General features: G+C 41.7%; 2 protein-coding genes across 2 annotated transcripts in view; one reads left to right on the top strand and one right to left on the bottom strand.

Moving 5' to 3' along the window:
* Positions 1–1,981: 1,981 nt before the first annotated feature.
* clcn2a (chloride channel, voltage-sensitive 2a) overlaps positions 1,982–22,000 on the top strand; it is a gene marked incomplete at both ends in the record, with an annotated part of 40,148 nt that continues 20,129 nt past the window's right edge. Inside the window, 2 exons of the mRNA XM_080034357.1 lie at positions 1,982–2,032; positions 17,434–17,602. Coding sequence (XP_079890483.1) covers positions 1,982–2,032; positions 17,434–17,602 — 220 coding nt within the window. The remainder of the gene's footprint in view (positions 2,033–17,433; positions 17,603–22,000) is intronic.
* LOC307256038 (zona pellucida sperm-binding protein 4-like) lies at positions 14,231–17,038 on the bottom strand (the record flags this gene model as incomplete). The annotated part of the gene is made up of 9 exons (XM_080034904.1): positions 14,231–14,320; positions 14,846–14,907; positions 15,283–15,358; positions 15,452–15,599; positions 15,674–15,866; positions 15,934–16,091; positions 16,178–16,275; positions 16,470–16,657; positions 16,774–17,038. 9 exons carry the CDS (start codon positions 17,036–17,038, stop codon positions 14,231–14,233), a joined length of 1,278 nt encoding a protein of 425 aa, XP_079891030.1.

Genomic DNA, 22,000 nt, shown 5'->3' with positions numbered 1-22,000 from the left:
TTTTTTTTTTTTTTTTTTTTTTAATAAATAATGCTTGTGCATGCTGCCCGCGAAAATAAAAAAGATTGTGGAAACCAGTTGGTTCATAGACGGATTATGAGATAATGGGCCCAGACTCTTTGTACCGTTTTAAAGTTAAATGCATCAGAGCAGAGGAACATTTTAATCAAATCTTGAGCTGCAGAAGGAACATTATTTTTCTTAAACAGGCACTCTTTACTCTGCAACTGTGAAAACAGTACAGTAGATTGGTCTGCAGACTCATGTTATATGATGGAGGGGCCCATTGCAACATATACAGGGTGGAAAGCTACTTTTCATGAACAGTATAGAATTTACACATAGCAAGCTTATTCCTGTTTGTGTGTGGGGGGCTTAGCTGTCCCTCATGAAGCCCCTTAGACAGAGCTAATAATGCTTTTGTTTTGCACTTGCTTTTCTATTTGTCACCTAGTTGGGGCCATGATGATTTATTTCCTTATATTTAGGCTATTCCTTGTTGGACCCTGTTATTGACATGAGTGACTGAGCTCTTTGACAATGCAACATTTAAAGTTACTATCAGTATTTCTGGCTTAGGCCCCCCCCCCCGAGCCCTTGGGCCCCTGGGCATGGTTGCATGCAATATTATTCTCAAAGTGCACCAGATTGATGAATTTTACTTTAAAAGGTTGCATTTTTTTCTTCCGGGGCCCCCCTACAAGGTCCAGGGTCCCCACCCACCTCAGTCTCCCTATTTAGCCTATACTGTAAAAAGCACTGTAGGTGTGTATGGTTATTATAGGTCATTACACTGGTCAGTCTGAACTGGTAGCCTAATAATGGCCGAGCCCTCCGCCCCAAACATTCAAGTGTCCCTTTTTTTCCTAAATCCAAGGTGGCAACCCTAACTAGTGCGACAGCCTGCCAAATTGCAATTGGCAGGTTAGATTATTTTGTCTAAATTGCAATCAGTGCACCCCTATTAATTTTTCTACAATTATTACTGCACACACTAGGAAATAATATTAATTGAGAATCTCAAATGAGACCAAGATGACATGCTCAAAGGTAATTAGAGCGAAATGCAAGGGTTAAGGTTATGCAAGTTTTCGATCATACTTTGTGTGCTACCAAATTTATTTTTGTGCTACTGATTTTTTTTGCTTGCTAGCACCAGTGCTACCACTTTAAAAAATAAGCGTACAGCCCTGTGAAGGTATACAAATAAATAGGCTTGATAAAGAAATACAGATGAGTGAATATGTGTTAGATTCTACATTGAGACACAGAAAAACTACCTGTGCATATTCTGTCATTTCTGTTTTATACAAATGCCCCCTGAACGTCCTGTTTGAGTGATGTAATAGTGGCAACCGAAAATGCGCAAATGGTTGCCCAGACACCATACTCCCTCCACTTATCAAAGGAATGGCATATTTATATTGAGTTCTTCATGACACTGACATAGCCGCTTAACACAAGCCTCATCCTAGTGAATTACTCATCACACTGTCAATCCAGTGATGACTCAAAGGACAGAGTCGAATCTTTATGAAACACCACGCAAGAAAAAAAAAACTGACGTACACGATCATTAATCCATGCAATCATTTATTACACCTGCACCTGCGCACACCTCCGCAAAGGCACAAAAAAAATCGTATCAAGTCCAATAAATCCAGAGAGAGAGAGAAAGAGAGAGGGGAGAGAGAGAGCAGCACAGTGAGAGTGGAGGAGGGAGGCGGTGATTTGCAGTCAAACCACACCATCACCGCTGCGAGACTAAAGCCAGTGATAGGCTACTCTCATCTGGAACGCACTCATATACACACGCGAGCACACACACCTCGACATCGCTTTGCATCATGCAGATAAGACACCTGTTACACACAGAGCACATGTGATGAAAGGCGAATCCTTCTCCGCTGATTAATTAGCGCGCGCATTGCACTCCGAAGGTTTTCTCGATTTTGGGTGTCTTAATGAGGATATTGCGGCAATGGTGAAGGACAAGGCCGAAAACCGGACGCTTCAGTATCAGCAAACTTTGGTGAGTTTCGCAAAAGGTCATAGATGATGTTTCCCGTCATGTGTCGGGGCGGGGTAAGCAAGCTATGCCGGGAGTGGGTTTCAGGGGTGCCTCAGCCTGGTCGGCCTGAGGATGGAGGCAGAGCCGCTGGTTGCTCAACTACGTCCCGTATAAGGACATCAGTGCAGCTTTTCATTTAACGTTGTGATTGTATGTTACAAAAAAAAAAAATGCAGAGGAAAAAGTATTTTATGTCCGATTTAAGGGGCCCTTCGTGTGCTTTCCCTCCAGTTGCAGCCACACACACACACACACACACACACACACACACACACACACACACACACACACACACACACACACACACACACACACACACACACACACACACACTGCATTAATTCACCTTGATCCACAGGTATTGCATCACCACCACCTTCATTATTAATTCTTATAAAATTAGTTTCCATCAAAGCATGTAAATCCATGTAAAAGCATTTGTTCTGCTTGAAGAAATTCATGTATGGCTATCTGTGATCACTTTATTTACGACCTAATGAGCCATTATTAAGATGTTAATAATATCCTTGAAATGTAAGATTACAGCCACACTCCGCTCAATCAGCTTTCGTATATTTTGCTCACGCGCTGTGTCTTCTTTATCTCCTGTTATTTCTCCAGCAGATCTTGTCCCTCCTTGTTGCCCCTCTCGTGTCTTCTTCCCCTCAGCCCGTCTTGTTTGCTAGAGCCTACTTATGAAGCAAAAGTGGAGTGTTTCTGAATATTAATTGCATCATGCACCAGACCCCCCCAACCCTCCCTATTTGTGTCATTGCAGAACTGACATTGATACCCTGGAGCACTTTACAAAGGGATATCTATATTCAGATAAAGGGACATAAAGAAAGACATATAGGCAGTCAGGCGAACCAGTGGATGAAAGTGTCCCTCCTTTCTGATCTTCGGGCCTGTGACTAGTCGCCACTCTGCTTTACTCTTCCTCTTATTTCTTTTTTATGACGGTCAGTTGGTCCCTCTTCCCTGCAGTTGCGTTGGGCCCAAGTGCTACAAAGGTGCTTCTCCCACTCTTGTTGGTGTAAAGATCGATGCAGTGCTATGTGTGTCTCGGCGAAAAGATCAATAGTAATGTAAAATGGCAGTCTGGAGTCTCCAAGGATTGCAACGCACTGCCTGACCTCCTCCCTGTTCTCTGACCAGAACGATCAGATCAATGACTCTATCATTCACTCCGAGCATAGGCCTACCAGTCCATAACCTAAAAATAGATAGAGTGTGTGTGTGTGTGTGTGTGTGTGTGTGTGTGTGTGTGTGTGTGTGTGTGTGTGTGTGTGTGTGTGTGTGCGTGCACACATGCAAGCGATTGTGCAAAAGGTGACCCTTTGAGGTACAACGTGGCAGTATTCATCAAATACTATCCCTCAGGTATTTTTTTCCCTTTTTTGAAAATTGATTGACATGCAGAGGTGGATATTTGCCTGATTTTTAAATTCGATAATTGAAGGCTCACAGTTTCCTCCTGTTCAAGCTGGCATTCAAGATTGGATTCCAATGTTGACAAAATTATTCTCTGTGTTTTATTGTTTGCCTCAAGCAATATTCAGAGGATTTTCAGTCATGAGGCTGCTGGCATTTTGGCAATACAGAACCACCAGGGCTGTAGCGGTACTGAGCAGATGACACGGTGCAGATTAGAGGAAAAAATTATGAGATCTGTCCAGGAGGAAGCTGAACATAAATACCATCTCCTCATTGACAGCTTTGCTGTACTAAAAATGCCATCTCCCTCCAGTATTGATGCCAATCACTTTTATATGAAAGCAGCAGCTAATCGACTTGTGTCTTGGCATGGCAGTGGAACAAAATAATAAACCCTTTTCATTTACAGCTCCTGTTGGTCCCAAGAGTTTTACAATCAGTAAGCATTGCTGCGACACTCCATTAAGATAAAACGTGTTGGGCATCATAAACGTATCATATAAATGAGCTGACGACTGAATAATTGATATAATTACATCCCAAATGGCTATGATTGCATTTCCCTCAACCGTAACAACAATTATTTGATATGTAAATTGTATCCATTCATATATTGTGTGAGGAAGCGCTGAATGCCACTGGAGCAAGCTGATTTCTTGGAAAGCGTCTCACAGTCCCTACCAACCTCCCTGAACTCATCATCCAAAGGGAAAAGTAAAATAAATAATGAAAAAGTTATTCATAACCAGCAAGATAGCCAAGAATAAAGCAGAAAGTCTTTACTTAAAGCATCAGCTGCTATTCTCTTGAGATGCAGATCCCTTCAGTAGTGACTGACAGTTGGGTAGCAACCACCAACCTTTTGCATGGGTCACTGGCTTCCATGGGTCTGCTGTCAGGTGCATTGCTTTGGGCCTCCTCCGCCGTCTTGTGGGATGGTGGGATGGAGCAGGTAAAAGTTGCAGGTCAGGGACTGAAAATAAAAGAGATGGAGGGAACCAGCGTTGTGGCGACTGTGTCAAAGTATTTGACTCTTCCATGTAAATCTTTTTTCTTATAGAGGTGTGGGAGGTTTGGATGTATCACAGGGTTTGTTTGTGTGTATGTGTTTTCTCTTCTTCAGAAGCGTGGGCAAGTATGCTCCATAGGTTTCGTATGTGCATTTAGTTTGTGTGTTTGTGTAGGAGGGTACGTGCCTACACATAAATCCATAAAATAAGCGTGTGGTAGGTCTCAGTCGGAGCAGATGTTAGAGACATCATGTTCGTGTCCTTCCATGCAGCAGGACACTTGAGGATTTAGCTGTTGCAGGGACCAAAGTCATGATCCATATGTAGAGGAAAACCACCTCCCACAGGGCACTGCAGCAGCACAGGAAGTGTACTCTATGTACAGTACAAGAGCTAAGGCTGCATGTGTGTGTGTTTGTTACTGAGCAGCCTGCTGCACTATAAAGACACACCACTGAGAAGATCCCAGTGTCACGCTTGTGTAAATATTTCCATATGTTTGCAGTTGATTCATATTTAAACTGCTACAACAAAAATACATGTTCAAAAATATGCATAGTCTTGCAGGAGAAGGGAACACAGTGTTATTTATAGTCGCTGAAACAAAGAATTGGCAGACATTGTGGTATCGATTAATTTTGAACCATCTTCCAAGGAATTTAAAGGAAGAATACAAAATATCTCTGAATCATTTTAACGTCGACATACCAAATACTATTAGCCTGGAAATCCAGACCCATATCTAGAACGATAGAGGGTCTGGCCACGATCAATAGACCTTTCCAACTAAACTCACCTACGCGTGCATTTCAAATGCCACTGCACGCAATTGGATAGCACTACGACCAATCAGAGCAATGAACAAGGTGACATATTAAGCCCCGTTTGTTTAGCGAACAGCAGGTTAGAGGTGAAGTAAGCGGTTTATTTGTGTTAATATAAGTGTTTAATCGCTCTTTATTAATACAGTGATCACTTACATAATGTGCGCGTTTCATAAAGCCGATCTCTCAGTCAGCTGCTCTGCATGTAATCGTCAAATAAACTTTTCGGGGATCCCGAAATTAATATCCAATCACAAGAGAGAACGCTACAAACCGACACCCGTCTCACTCATGGTCTCACTGCCGGTGCACGCCAGAGCGACAGATGAACTTGCTGCTTGAAGACCGCAGTGCATTAATGTGGTGACGTAGGGACGAGCGAGGGGACTGCTAACTGCAGTAACTGACAGGAAGTTAGCTAAAAGAACCATTCCGCTTACAGCACCTTTAACCCATTGATGACGGCTGCTGCGCGATGCCACATTGGCTCTCCTGCCTGATGCTGCGTCGCGCAGCATTATTACTTTATCTAATTTTCATGGCATTCCCAGCATAGAATGCACTGTCATTGGTTCAAATACACATGAGGTGGGTTTTGTTGATTTTTTTAAGACCACCTGACCACCCAAAAGTTGTGTGGTTTGCCGAAAATCATGTCAATCAAAAAAAAAATAAATAAATAAATAAAACAAAATAATAAAAAAAATACGCCAGCTATGTCGGCGACAGAACAGTTAGTGGCGTTTGGTGCGCAGAATCAAGGTCTACTATAGACTACTGACGAAAATCACACAACACATTGCATCTATTTATTAACAATATTTAATAATTTTCTAATTCATCTAATTTTGACGATTTTTAGAAATATTTGTTGGTTTGTAAGCGCTAAGGGAGCATGTTTAAATAAAACCTGTGAACCTTAACTTTTAAATGTATTTTATTTCATGTTTCTATGTGCTACACAGGCTTAGATATTAAGGTTTTGGTAGACTTGACAATTCGTACTATTTTTTCAGAAAACCCTCAGGCATTAAGGACATGCATCCTAGACTGCCATAGTCATCAATGGGTTAACTGTTAAATTAAACTTTTGGCATGGTCGGTTGGCAAAACAGAACGTTCCTCTTACTTACTTATGAAAGATTTGAGTGCCGTCTTCCAAATCGTAAAGGGCCGAGGCGAAAGCCGTCTCAAACTCGAACAACATACCAACAGCCATTTCTGTTTATTATCACGGCTTCGGCTGTGCACTGTCGTCATCCGGTTACGTCTGCCCCAGAGCACCATACATAGGGCTCTGGCCCGCCCATTTCAGAAAGAATGATTTGATTGGTACGATGCCTTTCTCTTCTCTTTTGTGTTTGGAATATTTTTTTCCTCAACATGTCACCTACCATTTGGGTTGGTAAATGCAACAGTGCTGTTTGCAGTTTTTGCTCCAATCCACGTTTTTAAGGATTTCTGGGTTTTTGAAATGTGGCTTTAGTTACTTCACGTCTTTGCCAATTGGTGCATCTATCTAAAGAACTTTCCTTGTGCTTTGTGAAGAAATTAATGGAATTTGATCCATCGTATCATATCATATCTCTTTGTATCTTAGCATCTTTCTCTCCCTCTGTTTCCCCTGCACACATACACACACACACAGACACACAGACACACAGACACACACACACACACACACACACACACACACACACACACACACACACACACACACACACACACACACACACACACACACAGACACACACACACACACACACACACACACACACACACACACACACACACACACACACACACACACACACACACACAGAGGGTCACATACCCACAAAAGTGCTGTCTCTTCAGGGGGGTCTAGTTCCTCATAGTCAGCATTCTGTACGATCTCACACACAGACGCTGGCTTGAGTCCATTTCAGATCCTGTCACCAAAAAGTGCTGTTACCTGCACACCATTGAACGGGCCACTGCAGAGAACTGCAGACAGAAATAATTCTCAATTCATTTGACTGTAAAAATTAACCACGATGTTCATTGTACTAGGGGAGAACGGGGTAATTTGTCACATGGGTTGGATGTCACATTCGTTATATCTCGCCACCAGAGCGTGCTAGCTCTGAAATGTTGATATAAAAAAGGTCCAGAATTGGGATCAGAGGTCACATACATAGACTTCCTTGGAGGAAGACAGCTGCATTTCAGGTGAGAGGATGTTTTGTGTTTTTCATGTCAAATTCAAAATATTTTGCTTCTCAGTATTTTTCTTCTAGGCTTTTACGCAATGGGTTTATAACAAAACACTTGTTACCCTCAGAAAGTGTGAAGGGTAAACTATAGTTTAGATTGTGGTTAGCAAGCTAATTAGTTGTCAGATGGTTGTTGGCCTTGATGCTAGCAAGAAATTCAAGTTGGGGTTGGTCGTCAAATTTTTTGGGGGGTTGGTTGTCACATGTTATCTCAAGGCTGCAGCCAGAAAAGGAACCCAATAACGAAATAAATTGTCAAGCTGTATCCTCACTGACACCCCAGATAAGGAAAGAATAGAGCAGGAAAAGGCAGCTAGCAAGCAAAAGAAAAAAGGGCAACAAAATCAAAACAACCCAGTGCATCCCAAACTAGACCAGCTGCCAAGGCTACAGAACGTTATGTAGGCCTATTTGTCAACTTGACAATGCAATTAAACATTCAAATTTGGTTCTGCCTCCTTGCCTTCTTTTTAAGATTTTTCCCATTAAGATAACATTGTGACAAACAACCCTTATAGTGTGTGACAACCGACCCCTTGATGGGGTTGGTTGTCACAATGTGTCAGAGTGTCTTTGATGGTAAATTACTTCTTCATTACAATAAGTTGGAAAAAAAGAGAGACACACATTTCTAGCCAACACCTTAAGCTTCAATTTAATGTAGGAATGGCTATTGACAGATGTTTTGGTGATGAGCAATTCTCACTAGAGTAAAAAGTGTGCCTACTTACCCCGTTCTCCCCTACAGTGTTCACAAACTAAAGTACTCAACTTAAAGATGGCCATTTAGATAACACAATTTACACATACACTGTTGTAAGAACCCATCAGAATAATAAGAAGAAGACAAAGTATTATTGTGAAGGAAACATCGGTGGAAGAAGTATCGACATCTTTTACATAAATCCATAAACATGTTAGCAGTATTTGAAAGCTGTAATTGGCTGATGTGGATGCAATTTTAACTACTTTATACTGATTGGTAGTTAATCCTGTATCATTGCAAATTATACGATTTAAATCATTAATTGACTGTGTCTATAGCTGTCACATCGGGTTTCCACTATTATTCTAATTATTGAAAAATCTGTATTACTTTTTTCTTGATTCATTGGGCCTCATTGCCTTATATCTGTGTAGAAGTCTAATTACATTGCGCACAAAATAAGAGCAAGCTGCACACCTGCCAATACACGGTACATATTTTTGGGAATCAGAATCATTGTAAACTAAATTGTTGTAAAAAAGATGCATGACACCTAAAGCAAACAGCTAAATCATTTCATAACTGAAGTAGGGCCCGACCGATATTTATGTTAAGGAAACAAAGCCTCTTAGTGTGTCTCTCATTTTAACCCTGTTCTCCTTATAAATCTGCCAATGTCAAATGTTATTTCTGTAGATGAGTGTCATGATGTACGCAAACCAACCAACCAAGACGTCACTCTCAGCTGGATCCTTCAGTCTTTTTGACCCCCCCTCCCTCTAACCCTCCCCTATCCTTAGCGCTGCTTTCAACTAACATCAGATCATGATCGGAGTGTGTGCGTGTGTCTGGGTTTCACACATGTGCCCAGGTCTACACAACAGCATCAAGGTCATTCATGTTTATTTCACTTTCTGAAAGTTTGTGACTCATAGGTAATTATTCAGAGAGCAGCCTCTGCTACCTATATTAATGTAAATGTAGACAATGGGATGAGTCAAATTTGTCACTTCCTCCTCTAATTCAATTTCCAGTCTTGTCCCCAGAGGGTTTAGGGCTTAGATTAGCCGGAGTGCTTCAGTCCTGTCATTCCCCTGGTTTCATCAATACACAACACTGACAGCGTGTTTAAGTAATCACACCGCCACAGCAGTGTGTAGGAGATTAAGGATCTAAAACATCCATTTTTCTCTGTTAAACGACAAGTCTTTTCACTCTCATATGCTGCAGTAAAAAACGAGATTAAAATCGTCCTATGAATATGTATTAATGAAAAGGCAGAGGATACAAGTTTGGATGTTCAAGTGTCAAATCATTGTCCTTGCTTTCTACTCACAATGAATACATTATCCTGTAGTAGAGCCTTGGGAATTTTTTGGGATCATAACAAACTTTTTATCTCATCTGCTGTGCTCAGCTCGCGCATGGTCTGAATTAGAGGAGGGCAGCATAATGAGTGATGTACAGTATCAGTTGAAGTGGTCGGACATACGGTGCTAATGGAAAGTTTTCATCTGGTTGGGGAACCTGTGAAGCAAATAGTGCTGAGGAGTGAGACGTGTTGCTGTAGAATGTCTGTCATTAATTGGATAATCCCAATTAATTAAATTTTTTTATATTAGGTGTTTTATTTTACCGATGCAACAATGTTGTGAATCCAATATTTTCGTAAAGCTGAACTGCTTATTTTTTTGCAGACACTGGCCTTACACACCCTGAGATACTAAAGAGATTCGGTAGCAGCTAGCCACAGTAAAAATGGTATGTCTCTCTTTATATCACATACCTGTAAATTGCTTTGCAACATGGGGAAATTATATTTTTAAGGCCTTTGTAAGTTTGCCCACCTGACTGAATTCACGTTATTAATGTTTATTTGCTGTATTCTCAAGTGAGATAGTCGTTTCCTCGTATATTATTCAGACTGAATAGAAACAGCACCAACTCCAGTGTAAAAGATTCTCAGGCTGTGTTTCAGCATTGTTTGATCCTGAATAGTTTTTTTACAGGCATTTATTTATTTGAAGAAGTATTGTTCAAATAAGGAAATGTTAATGGGAACTACGATGTGAATCATTGTTGATTGACAGGTGACTCAGTCTATCACAGTCAGCCATGATAGCTTCTGTTGGCCAGCCCTCCTCAACTTCAACGTCAAATAGAATTAAATTAGAAGTAGAGAATTTGATGAGTTTGGGCCGGTTCATTCAAATTTGGACAGCAATAAATTAATTTAACATATAAACAGTTTATTTTCTTGCAAAACCACTTTCCACCATTCTGGAACACTTCTCTCTGCGGACATCGCGGTCAACGGAAATATGAACCTGTGGGAGGCAGGAGTTGAACTGGTTAAGAGGGTTGTCATGTGGGAGGTAAACTGAATAATGTAGATACAGAGGTTAGTCCCATGGGAGGTAAACTGTTAACAGATAACAGTTCATTTAACCGTTGGGTCCCACCTGCTGCTCTCCAAGGGGGCCATGCTCCAGATGGCAGTGATTGCTTTCACACAGGCCAAAGAAAGAAACACCAACAGGCCTAGATTATTCTTCCAGTGGGTGCTTGTGGTGCTGGTGGTGGGTTTGTGTGCCAACACACAAGACTCAGTAGACAAGTTGTATTTCAGTGTAGCTGTTAATATACTTTGAGTTCCCAGTGTAGTGATCTTAAAACATAGACCAGTTACCCAAAGCAGGAAAAACGTTCCTCCATGCATTCCTTACTTGGTCAAGCATTTGAGGTGACCAACGTTGGTCATTTAGCTAAGGAATAGGTAACACAGCCATAATGATTCTCTTTTGATGAAGAAATAATGGAACTGCCCTGTGAACTATCGTCATTTGGGGGTTTTCAGATTCTGTGCGGTGGCTTTTTTTTCCAATAGTCAATGACGACAAATCTTTTAACAGAAATTAAAGCCACTACGAGTAAGATGGCACGTTGGCGTCCTCTTTGGACAAAAGCGGTAGTATTTTTACGACGCCCGCTGTCGCAAAGCTGTTTACTAGCGCGTGACAGGCGTGCGAGTGTGAACTGAGAAGGGCGCAATATAGTGCATGTCCGTGTGTTGAAAGTGTGAGGACTCTTTTCGGCTCCGTGACAGTGGTTTTGACACTGCATCAACTAATGCCAGTCACTGCCACACACACCTGATTGCAATGAGTAGATGCAGCAGTGTCACCTAAGTACTCTCTCTCACGGAGCTGAAAGACGTGTCCTCACAGAAAGCGAATGAACGAGAGACGGCAGTTAGTATGGATCACGATGAGGTAATGTGTTTGTGTTGTTGATGTAAATAATGACTATTTCAGATAATGGTTATCTGATGATGGTGAAGCAAAGCAAACTGTGTGTTAGTACCAACCGCTCATTCATTTAGGAGTAAACACTGCAGTCTAGTTTCACTCTCGTGAAATTGTATACACGTTGCTTGGCAATGCCCTTGTCCCCCCGTAGCCTATATCACTCTCCCTTTTAGCTTTTCTTCATTGCATTTTAATTTTGTTCTTTGATGGTTCAGCCCCGTTATCAGTCATTATGACGACAAATAACTGTCTCAAACAAGGCTCCCGCTCCCCTTCCCTCACCTGGAGGGATAGGCTTCTCAAATCACGTTGCTGCGCCACACTGAAATCTGCGACCAATATGGATATGTGACCATAGAGCCTGCACGAGCGAACCGAAAATCGGACTGGGTGTGCGACCAGACCAAAAGCAGTAATAAAAACTATTTAAAAACGTCTTTCTTTGCACTGATGGTCTCGTTTGCTGTTAAAGGTAATTTATGATTATCAGAGGAAACATGAGGCTGTTTAAAAGATATTTAAATGTTACTCGTAGCCACTTTAAGTGATTGATTCAAATCAGAAAAGTGTCAGTTTTCCACCTCGAGAGTCACTGTTCCGTTCTGGAAGCGGAGCTGTGTTCCTCTTTCCCTTGTTTCCTGTCTCTAAACTGTCGCTGTCCAATAAAGGCAAAATGCCAAATAATCTTTAAAAATCAATGGGCCGGTTTCACAGACAAGGTTTAAGCCTAGTCCGAGACTAAAATGCCTGTTTGAGCTGGATTAATTCAAAGCTACTTGCACAGACTCAGTTTAACATAGTCCTAGATTAAAGCTATTCTGGATTAAACAAAGCCAATTGCAAGACGGACAACTAGAGCTACTCTAGGTCAACATTTTTGCTTAAATTAATCCTCCAAAGAGGCAGGTTTAACTTCAGTTTAGTGGTGTTTGTGAGAGAGCATGGACTATTTGGAATATCTAAATGAAGACCAACTCCCACTGCAGAGGCCAGCCAGAAGAGTACTTGTGGATAGGTCTTATCCAAAACATTTATTTGATGAATTTACATTTCGAGACCGCTTTCAATATGGAAAATGCACTGAAAATAACAACTTTGCTTGAGCTTATTAGATGGATGCATTTAAATTGAAGATGTATTTAGCATAATAAAATGAGTGTCTAAAACAATTCTGTTTTCAAATGTGGTTGTTGTGATTTAAAATACTGACACACATGAATAACAAAATAACAAAACACAACATGAACACCTTTTATTTTCTACTTATATCTTCACTGTAATCACAATTGTCTCAGTACTGTATCTTGTTTGAATCATAGCTCTCTCTTCCAACTTCATGTCCAATTCCACCTGTAGAATTTTCTTTTTCATGTCATACTTCCTTCAGATATTGCATTTTCTGTTCATGGAATTCTCGGGCTAACTTTCATGCAACGTCATCTTTTTTGTCCTTTGTTGAAGGGTTGTAGCAAGCTCTTCTTTAAAGCGAGATTCGGGTTTTTCTACAGTCTATCAGTGCAGATATCATTAAATATGTCAATTATAAATGAGAAAGATGTGAAATACTGATAATAATGAAGATAACCTGAAGATGGTGTATTGTTCTTAGTAACATTTTAATAATTAGTATTGAATTTGTTGCAAATTGCGGCCCAACTGGCTTTTAGATTCAATAACCGGATGGTTTCAAACTATTTTTTTTAAGAGATTTTTTTCAAATTCATTAAAGTTCATTGACGGAATTTTTTTAGCCTCTGCCATTGTTTTTTCTCACAAGCAAAGGTGTTTCTGCTCCACTCCGGGTTTTTATGATAACTGTTGGACCAGCAGCATGTGCTCATGGGCAGGTGTTTACAATCAGGCTTACTTACCTTACTCTAGGACTTCATAGTCTCAGACTAAGACAAACTTAAGCCATATCCATGAAAGTGATTTAAACATCCCAGTTTAACTAGTCCACATTAAGGCCTACTCCTGGCTTAATCTAGGCCCTGTCTGTGAAACCGGCCCAATATGTCTTGTTGCATCTTTAAATGCTTTGATGAGTCTTGACATTGTGCACACCACTGGTGTGAAGGTTATATTTTTGCATTAAAAGCCCCACAACGCTGGAATACTAAGTTTTCTTTTTAATGCAGCTTTAATACCCATCTGAATCCACTTGAAACAAATAGTCAAAAGAAATGCAGACATAGGCAAAATTAGAATTTCATTCCCCTATAGTTTATAGAATTTAAGACCCTGAAATATTTTTTGGGACAAACAATTTGTTAAATATGATAGTTTTGGATGAATGGTATTGGCTTTCCCCCCATACTTTGCATGCAACCCACGCCAACTGTCGGCTCTACATCAACCAGCTTGCTTAAATTGAAAGCATTTTTAAAACAGCAAAACTTGTTTACACATTCACTCAGCTGCTGCTGTTAGCAATCGTCAGCCGACACATTAGCTGAATCCTCTGGGATTTTGTTGTGTGATTTATAGATGAGGCAGCATTGCCATCTGAATGTGTTGTATAGTGGAGGGAGAGGAGCATTCTTGACAGCACAGTTCCCCTTTGCTCATCAGTCAGACTGAACCTGTACAGCTACACTGCTTTCCCCCTGCACAGCTTGTTCATGCGAGTAGAGAGTCTGGAGGAGTCGTGATCCCCATCTCAATGAGGAGAGGTTGTGGAGGAGAGTGGGACAAAGGGGAGGTGGTGCACTGAGCAGGGGAAGAGTTGTAGCATACACAGAAAGCTAAAGGGACTTCAAATTAGCCTGAGATCAGTGGTTGAGGTAAATCTAAGGTCAGTGGTTGAGGTAAATCTAAGGTTTGGATGATGGTCGGGCATACACCGGCACTGTAATCTGCGCTTCTAGTCAAAACTAGCATGACTCTGCTATAACAACTTTAAAGTAGTGTGTACGGTGTACACAATACTTTAAAGTTGTTATAGCTGTACTATTGTCACATTGTCAGTGAAGTAAAGACCTGCAGCAGAGTACTGGTTGCAATGCAACCTTGTGATTCAGCACAGGAGGAAGGGTTGCGTAACCACACTGCACAAAAATCTGCCTCAGAAAGAAAAAATGACCAAGTGATCTTCAAATGGCAATTCAGAAATGACCAGGCTGCGAGTACGAGAGTTTAGGCAACCTTTTATTAAAAGTCACAGCCACATATGGCTGCCACTGGTCATCTCGATTCTTTGTTTTCGGATGTAGTATTCTGCTTGGTCAGGATCACCTCTCCGCTTGAGACTAGAGCTGTCTGACTTGAAGCTTTCCCCAATGCTGCTGCAGCTCTTCCTGCAAGAGATGAAAAGTGCATCAGTCACCTTAAAAATTAAGTTTAAGATCCGACAGAACTATATTCTCAGTTCTGTAATTTTTCAAGCAAAAACAGACAGGCTCTGGCTTAAGTGTCACCCAATGTTATGCACGAGCCAACTTTCCTAATAATTCAGGGAATTTGTTGATACAGATTTTTAACCCATAAATCAATTTCAACATTCGAATATAAAATGTATTTGCACTGTGGAATTTATGTAAAGCAAGGCCAGGGAACGTGCACCAACTTTGAGCTGGCTGCTGTGGCTTGACACTCACTGCATGATTTGCAAGTAATTTACAGACCAATTTAATTTGTTGTTGCAATTATTTTACAATTAGGGAGCTACTCACGTTGCCGGTGGCAAGGCTGTGCACAAGTGTTTGTGCTACTAGGATAACACACTGAAGTAGCACAGTGGAAGAAGACCTGAAAGTGTTTGCAAGTTCACATTTGGTTAAGGAAGCTATAAAGATACAATACATTTCACTTCAGGGACTGGGGAACAGGGAATAACTTTACCGTATCCTTCCGACTAGTATAGGTGGCTTGATCCACAAAAGTAAACATTTTAACGATGAAACGTTTGTGGTGTGATGGGAAATTAAGTCCAGAGGAGGCCTCCACAGACACCACTGATGTCAAGTAATGGTCATCATGGTAAGGACACCTAAAGACAAGAGTGCACCTTTAACAAAATACAAAACTTGAATTACACAATCAAGTATTTTGGAATTTATATACCCTTCAACCAGAAGGTCCCATTGTGGAAGGCTTTGAGGATTGGTGGTGGAAGTGGCCCAGCAGTGCTCCAGGTTAAGGACAAGGTTTGGATCAGACCTCCCCACGATGTAGACCTCAGCATAGACCGGTTCCCTCAGCACTTTAGTGACTGGGTAGTCTGCCCGAGTGTAGAAGGAGCTATATGCCGCTTCCGCTGAAATCAATAGTGCAGTTTTAGTAAAATATCCAAACAGTCATCATTTGGCTCTTAGGCCACTCACCCTCAACACATCCCTTCGAATGACACCGTCCGTTGCCCAGTCTGAGCTCCACTCTGAGGGGTCCTGCAGCTGCGACCGGCACAGGTGGAGGAACAGAATTCACCTCCATGATGAGAGCCTCCACTGCTGTGCCAGAATACCTACACTGGAACAATAACCTGTTGGGGAGAGAGCAGAAGACTTTACATCTCAGAAAACCTCAGTGGGTCACAAAAGCAATGAGTGATTCTTTTTACACACTCACTCAAAATGGCTGTCCCTGGTGATTGATCCTCTGGGTCCGACTCCCACTTCATATGAGGAAGACATGTGGTTCTCGTATACAACGAGACCAACTTCCTCCTGCATTAAAAAACAAAAAAAATATTTGAGTGCTCAAAATCATGGGTTGATCAACATTGGAAAATTGTTCATGGCATTTATGAGGCAAACAGTCTGTTGAGTGTGAGAAGCTGCCAAGTTCAGGTTTACATCTTTATTAGTTGGTATTTCTAGCATGTTCAAGTTCTCACATATAAGCTAAAGCAAATACCCACCTGGATTGTAGTGCCACATGCAGTCACAGGAAACTGATAGATTGCAAAAGCAGCAGTGAAGTGAACAGGGTTACAGGAAGGGTTGTTTGTTTCCAGTAGGCTGACTGAATCCACATCTATGTGGGGCACAGTGGCGTCTCGCGCCACAACCACCACAAACTGGCCATCCCTGGTACACTGCACAGTCACTGGGGGAGAAAAAAATAATTGATTGATGATTTCTCTGTTTTAGTACTTGATATTGTACACTCAACATGAAAACATTGGTATTAAGCAGCACTAAAAACCACACGAGCACAGATACCTGCTTTCCCATAGTAGCACAGCCGCCCATTAAAGCAGCAGTTTATGTTTTCACACTGCTCAACAGTGATATCTGGAGTCCCACACTGGATCTTCTCACTGTCCTCTACCTGGCATTTATCAAAGGGAGCCACAGGTGGAGGAACCTTCAAATCAGAAGGTTGGTGTTCCTGCGGCGGCATTTTCCAGTGACTCTGGGTAGTGACATTACAAACCAAGACAAGAACCACCACAGAAACACCAAACAGACACTTGATAAGCTCCATCATGGTATGAGTAACTACACACTGGCCAAAACTGCAATGATATCAGCTATGGCTCAGAGCAGGCTTTATACATGATGGATTAGGTGTAGTTTGCTAAGAACTCCTCCTCTCATCGTTAGGAGTCAATTGCGTGGCAGCCCTGCAGAGATAATTAGCTGGAGGCTGACAGGTGGAGCTTATTGTCTGCTCATCTGTCTGAAAAGAAGTCATTACAAAACTGTTTGAGTGAAAGCTAAATAGATTTTTTTTTTCTAAAATATGTGTGGAGCACTGAGTTGCAGGTGGTGACTTTTCAGACACCTGGCTGGAAAAACCTGCAGCTTACATTTCTTTCACTGTTTCCCATGTGCACCATATGTACAAAGGCTCTCTTTTTCTGTCTTTCAAATCTGCAGATGTATGGGCGGTACACCCAGGAGCTGGGTGCGTATGCTAAGGAGGAAGCGGCCCGCCTACGGGATGGAGGAGTGCGGGATGGCGGAGGACTGCGAAGGAACAACAGTGTTCGCAGTCGTGCTGCAGATCTGCTGGAATATGAGAAAGAGCCCTGTGCAAAGTGCCACTGTAAGTTATGACCGTTGAACAAGCCCTAAATCTTCTTCAGAGTGTGCTTGCAGGGACAAATTGTGCAGGTAGTGTAGTGCTCCAACACTTAAGCATTGAAAACGAAGCAGTGTTCAATGCTTAAGAACAATGTGCAGTGTGTGTGTTTATCACATATTGACACTCCAGCAAGTGTGAACGTTGCATTAAAACATTGACTTTTACAGTTGAGTAGGGTGGCTACTTGACACAAGGAAGCAGTAGAGGATGTGAACACGATTAAATGTGACTGATCAATGACCTCCAGCCAACAAGGGCTGTCTCAATGACAGACAAAGACTGCGTGTGTGTGTGTGTGTGTGTGTGTGTGTGTGTGTGTGTGTGTGTGTGTGTGTGTGTGTGTGTGTGTGTGTGTGTGTGTGTGTGTGTGTGTGTGTGTGTGTGTGTGTGTGTGTGTGTGTCCAGCAAATAATAAAACATATTTTTGGTTGCCACCCCAGATTTTTTTGAACTGGCCCTTGTTTTGTTTTTTGCAAGAATGCATAAATCTTAACACACATTACAACATTGTCAGTAAAACAAGGGGAAGAAAAGGCAGAGTGTTTGTTTTTGCGCAAGTGAGACAGTGTGGATGTTTTCCAGGAATCTTTCTCTGCCTCTTTGCCCTTGTGACTAGTGATGTGATTAAAGCTCAATAGATTGCGCCATAGGTGAAAGCTACACTATATCAGCCTCGCTTACTCGCTCGCCTGCTTTAATGGAAGCCATTTAAAACAATCACTCTCACATCAGGAGCAAGGCAGAGTGATTTGTGTTCTCTACGTCTGCGTGTGCTCGTTGATCAAGAGGTGTTGTGTATTTTTAGACCTGTCTTTAGATAGATGCTCAGGTCCGACGGGTCTCTGCTGTTGTCTTGCTCAGTAACCTGTGGGTATAGAACCGGCAGAATAAGTGGGAGTTTTTATTTTATTATTTTGTGTTCTCCTCTCATGTATCTGTTTGGTAACATCAACTCTGTGGGTGATGGAGTACTAGTGTGTGTGCTTCAGTTAGTAGAGCTGCAGCTTTTGAACAAGGCAGCCTACACATACAGCCAAAGGCTCTGCTACTTGTCATGATGGAGAGCTAAAAAACATGCATTAGTGTATGATCTCAGATGTTGTTTGGCTTTGCATTCAGTGGCAAATATAGCTGAAAAATATCTTGTACTAACAGCTAGTTGGCTTCAGGTGATGTAATGCAGGACTAGCAGATGTGGAGAAATGTCTGACGTGTGACTGAGTTATTTTTATTTATTCCCAGATCAGGTGTGTGTGTGTGTGTGTGTGTGTGTGTGTGTGTGTGTGTTTGGCAGAGAGCTGCCCTCACAAAGAGACTCGCTCACAGCCAACCTGTCACACACACAGGTGAAGCTCGTAAGTGAGCGGAGTGATTTTGTCAGTTTGTTTAACAGTCCCAGTGATGTTGGACTCAGCACGAGGACGAGAGCAATCGGCACATCACTGGGACAGTAAAAGACGGCCCTCTAATTGCAAGCCCCAGCACTTCTGCTCTCAATCCACCGGCCAGTGTTGTTTACATGCAGCTGACCGGCACGGCGCTAAATGTATACGTCACACCTAAAGCTGCTTACAGGCACCTCTCTTTCATTCCGGAATGTGGGATGCTGTGTAAATTGGCACACTTATGCGCCAAGCAAAGCCGTCTTATTGGTGTACCGTCGTTCTGTCAATATGCCGCAATCTCTGTGTAAAAGGGGCTAGTGACTATCTCCTCACGATCCGCTACCTGTTTATACCGCGTGTGCTGAAAAATTATTATTTGTTAATCACATCTTAGGCCCTTCTTTAAACACATGTTTTCAGTACACATGCACAGGTATGTACAGGTAGTGAATCATGAGGAGATATTCACTGATTTGGACAAAGTGATTTTGACGACAAGCATTCTCCAGAATCGCTCACCTACTGGGCAGCTTGCCCGTCATGCACAGTGCCCTGCCTCCACTTAGGACACTCAGCATTCCCCAGTGACCTGGGGCCTCATTTATAAAGCTTTGCGTGGGATTCACGTGGAAGCTGGCGTACGGAAGAAATGTAGGATGTACGTGCGAACAAAAATATTCGGATTTATAAAACAGTGCGCACTCACGTCCTACGCCTGTTTCCCTTTATAAATCACAATCTACTCTAAATGTGGCGCAGCCTTTGCGGGCTTCACGTACCGCCCATATTTACCCATACATAGTCATCGACACGCCCGAATTAATATCATTTACTGAGTGCATGAAGGCGGTAGTGGCAATCGCCGACTGAAAGGGAAATGGAAAAATAAACTCCACACGGTGTGGATCACTGCGGTCACCCCGAAGTACCCGTTGGAGAAGTGGCGAACAGGGAAAATATAGTTTGGTGGCAGTGTGAGCGTAAAGGCGATAGAGTGCAGCCTGTGGCGATCTCTGTGAACGCTGTGGCCGAAATAAAAAGAAGTGATCCGACATAAAAGTGGACGCAAACAAGTGCATATCCTCACACAACAGTGTTTGTGCCACGAGCGGGGGGCACTGAGACCCCCCATGAGATACAGATTCGGAGAATTCATCCCGGGGCAGTGACGGGCGGCGGAGGGTTAATAATAAACTTCACAGTCCCTTTCAAAACACAATTGCGACGTGCTTAAACACAAAGAAAAACACATAGATAAAACGGACTAAAAGCCGTGAAAAAAATCACAGTAGCCTATGTGATGTACAGTAGGCTTATCATTAGTGTATGAAAAGGTGCACTCCTGTCTGCCTGACTGAGGCATCGAGAACAGCGTCAGTGTAAAAGTAATAGGCTGTATTCCACCTCAATATTATCAGAATTAATTCCACAACATGCAGATAGGTTATTCTTTAATAACTGCAGAGCTTATTCGAACGTTGCTATTTTGTTTTTATTTGCACTCATATGTCTCCGTTTGAGATCCTAATTCGTTTTGTTTTGGTTGGTATCACTCCATGGAAAAATCCGTGGAGGCATTTGTTCATTAGTTGTAAGAATGGCTTCATCCGTTTTGCAAAGGAACTCCCAATATATGATAGACCTACATGGCTTATAGGCCTATCTGGATACATTTTACACAAACACATTCGTTCTCGCACTTCATACATGTGCCGACGGAGTCGCCGTTTCTCCTTTCTCCACTTTCTGTGCGTACGCATGGGTCAGAGTTTGCGTGGAGGACCGCACATCTCCCGTCAAGTTTGGTTTTTATAAATCCCAATATTTGCTTAGAAATTGGCGTGCGCCCTCTTCTGGGCGTACGCAACGTTTATAAATGAGGCCCCTGAATCCTGCACCAGAAACACTGCTGTAATGACTGCCATCTTTTATTATAGTGTTTATTATCATTATGCAGTTGCAAAATTAATCAAACAACAACGTATTAATGAAGACAATCGGGAAGCGGGAGTTTGACTATTCCTATACATCTAAACTATCTCTGCATTCCAATACCCATACTTTCTGCTATTTAATATGGTAGAAAAAAGATTTAGGATGTCCCAATTCTTGTGGTCAGATCTAGTATGTTTAAAAATAGCTGAATGTCTACTACATCCGGCCGAGATTTTTAGTGTTAAACAGCTATTTGGCCGATTCTGACCCACAATCCAGTGTGCACCGTCGATGTCATCACATCGACAGCGATTCCATATGGAAACAACCGGGGATACCGCGGATATAAAAGCAAGAGGCAAGATCAAGGCGTGATGTTATGATAATGGATAGGATTTATATAGCGATGAAATAAATAAGTAACAGTATGTCCCAATTGAATGCTTACTGCATGCTAACTAGATTCTTTTTATGGTCAGATGTAGTATGAAGAATAGAAATAAGAGAGTATGCGATTTGGAACTCGGGGATGTTTTACAAGCAGCAGTCACACATTTGACAGTAGGAAATATCACTTTTATGATTAAAAACAGCATTATTTGAAAAAGTAGGTATAACGATTTATCAGTGAGATTGCTGGCTCATTATATACATATTTCTGATTTATAGAAATAGTTTGGAGCCATTTTGAATTTCATAAGCTTTTTCAATGAATAAAAACAATAACAACAATATTAAATTCACCTTAAGGGTTAAATCAATATTTAACCCTTAAGGTGATATCAATATTATATTGCAAATCAACAGAAATGCAATATTCTATTGTCAACAGATGCCATGATAAAACAACGTTTTAATCCCTCCGTAAATACTTTCTCACTTCCCAAACCCTGTCTGTGGCACTCGGCCACAAGAAGTAAACCTTTTAAAAGCTGGTCGTAAATATCAACTGGACACTGTGGCTTCCACTACAATGCTGAAACGGGAGTCAACGGTGCATTTGCTGTCGTCAATTATATTTAGTACTTAAAGCTGCAGT

Source organism: Ammodytes marinus, assembly GCF_949987685.1.
Source record: "Ammodytes marinus genome assembly, chromosome: 9".
NCBI lineage: Eukaryota > Metazoa > Chordata > Actinopteri > Uranoscopiformes > Ammodytidae > Ammodytes > Ammodytes marinus.
Note: the sequence above shows the minus strand (reverse complement) of the source record. Positions and strands in the feature narration are given on the sequence as shown.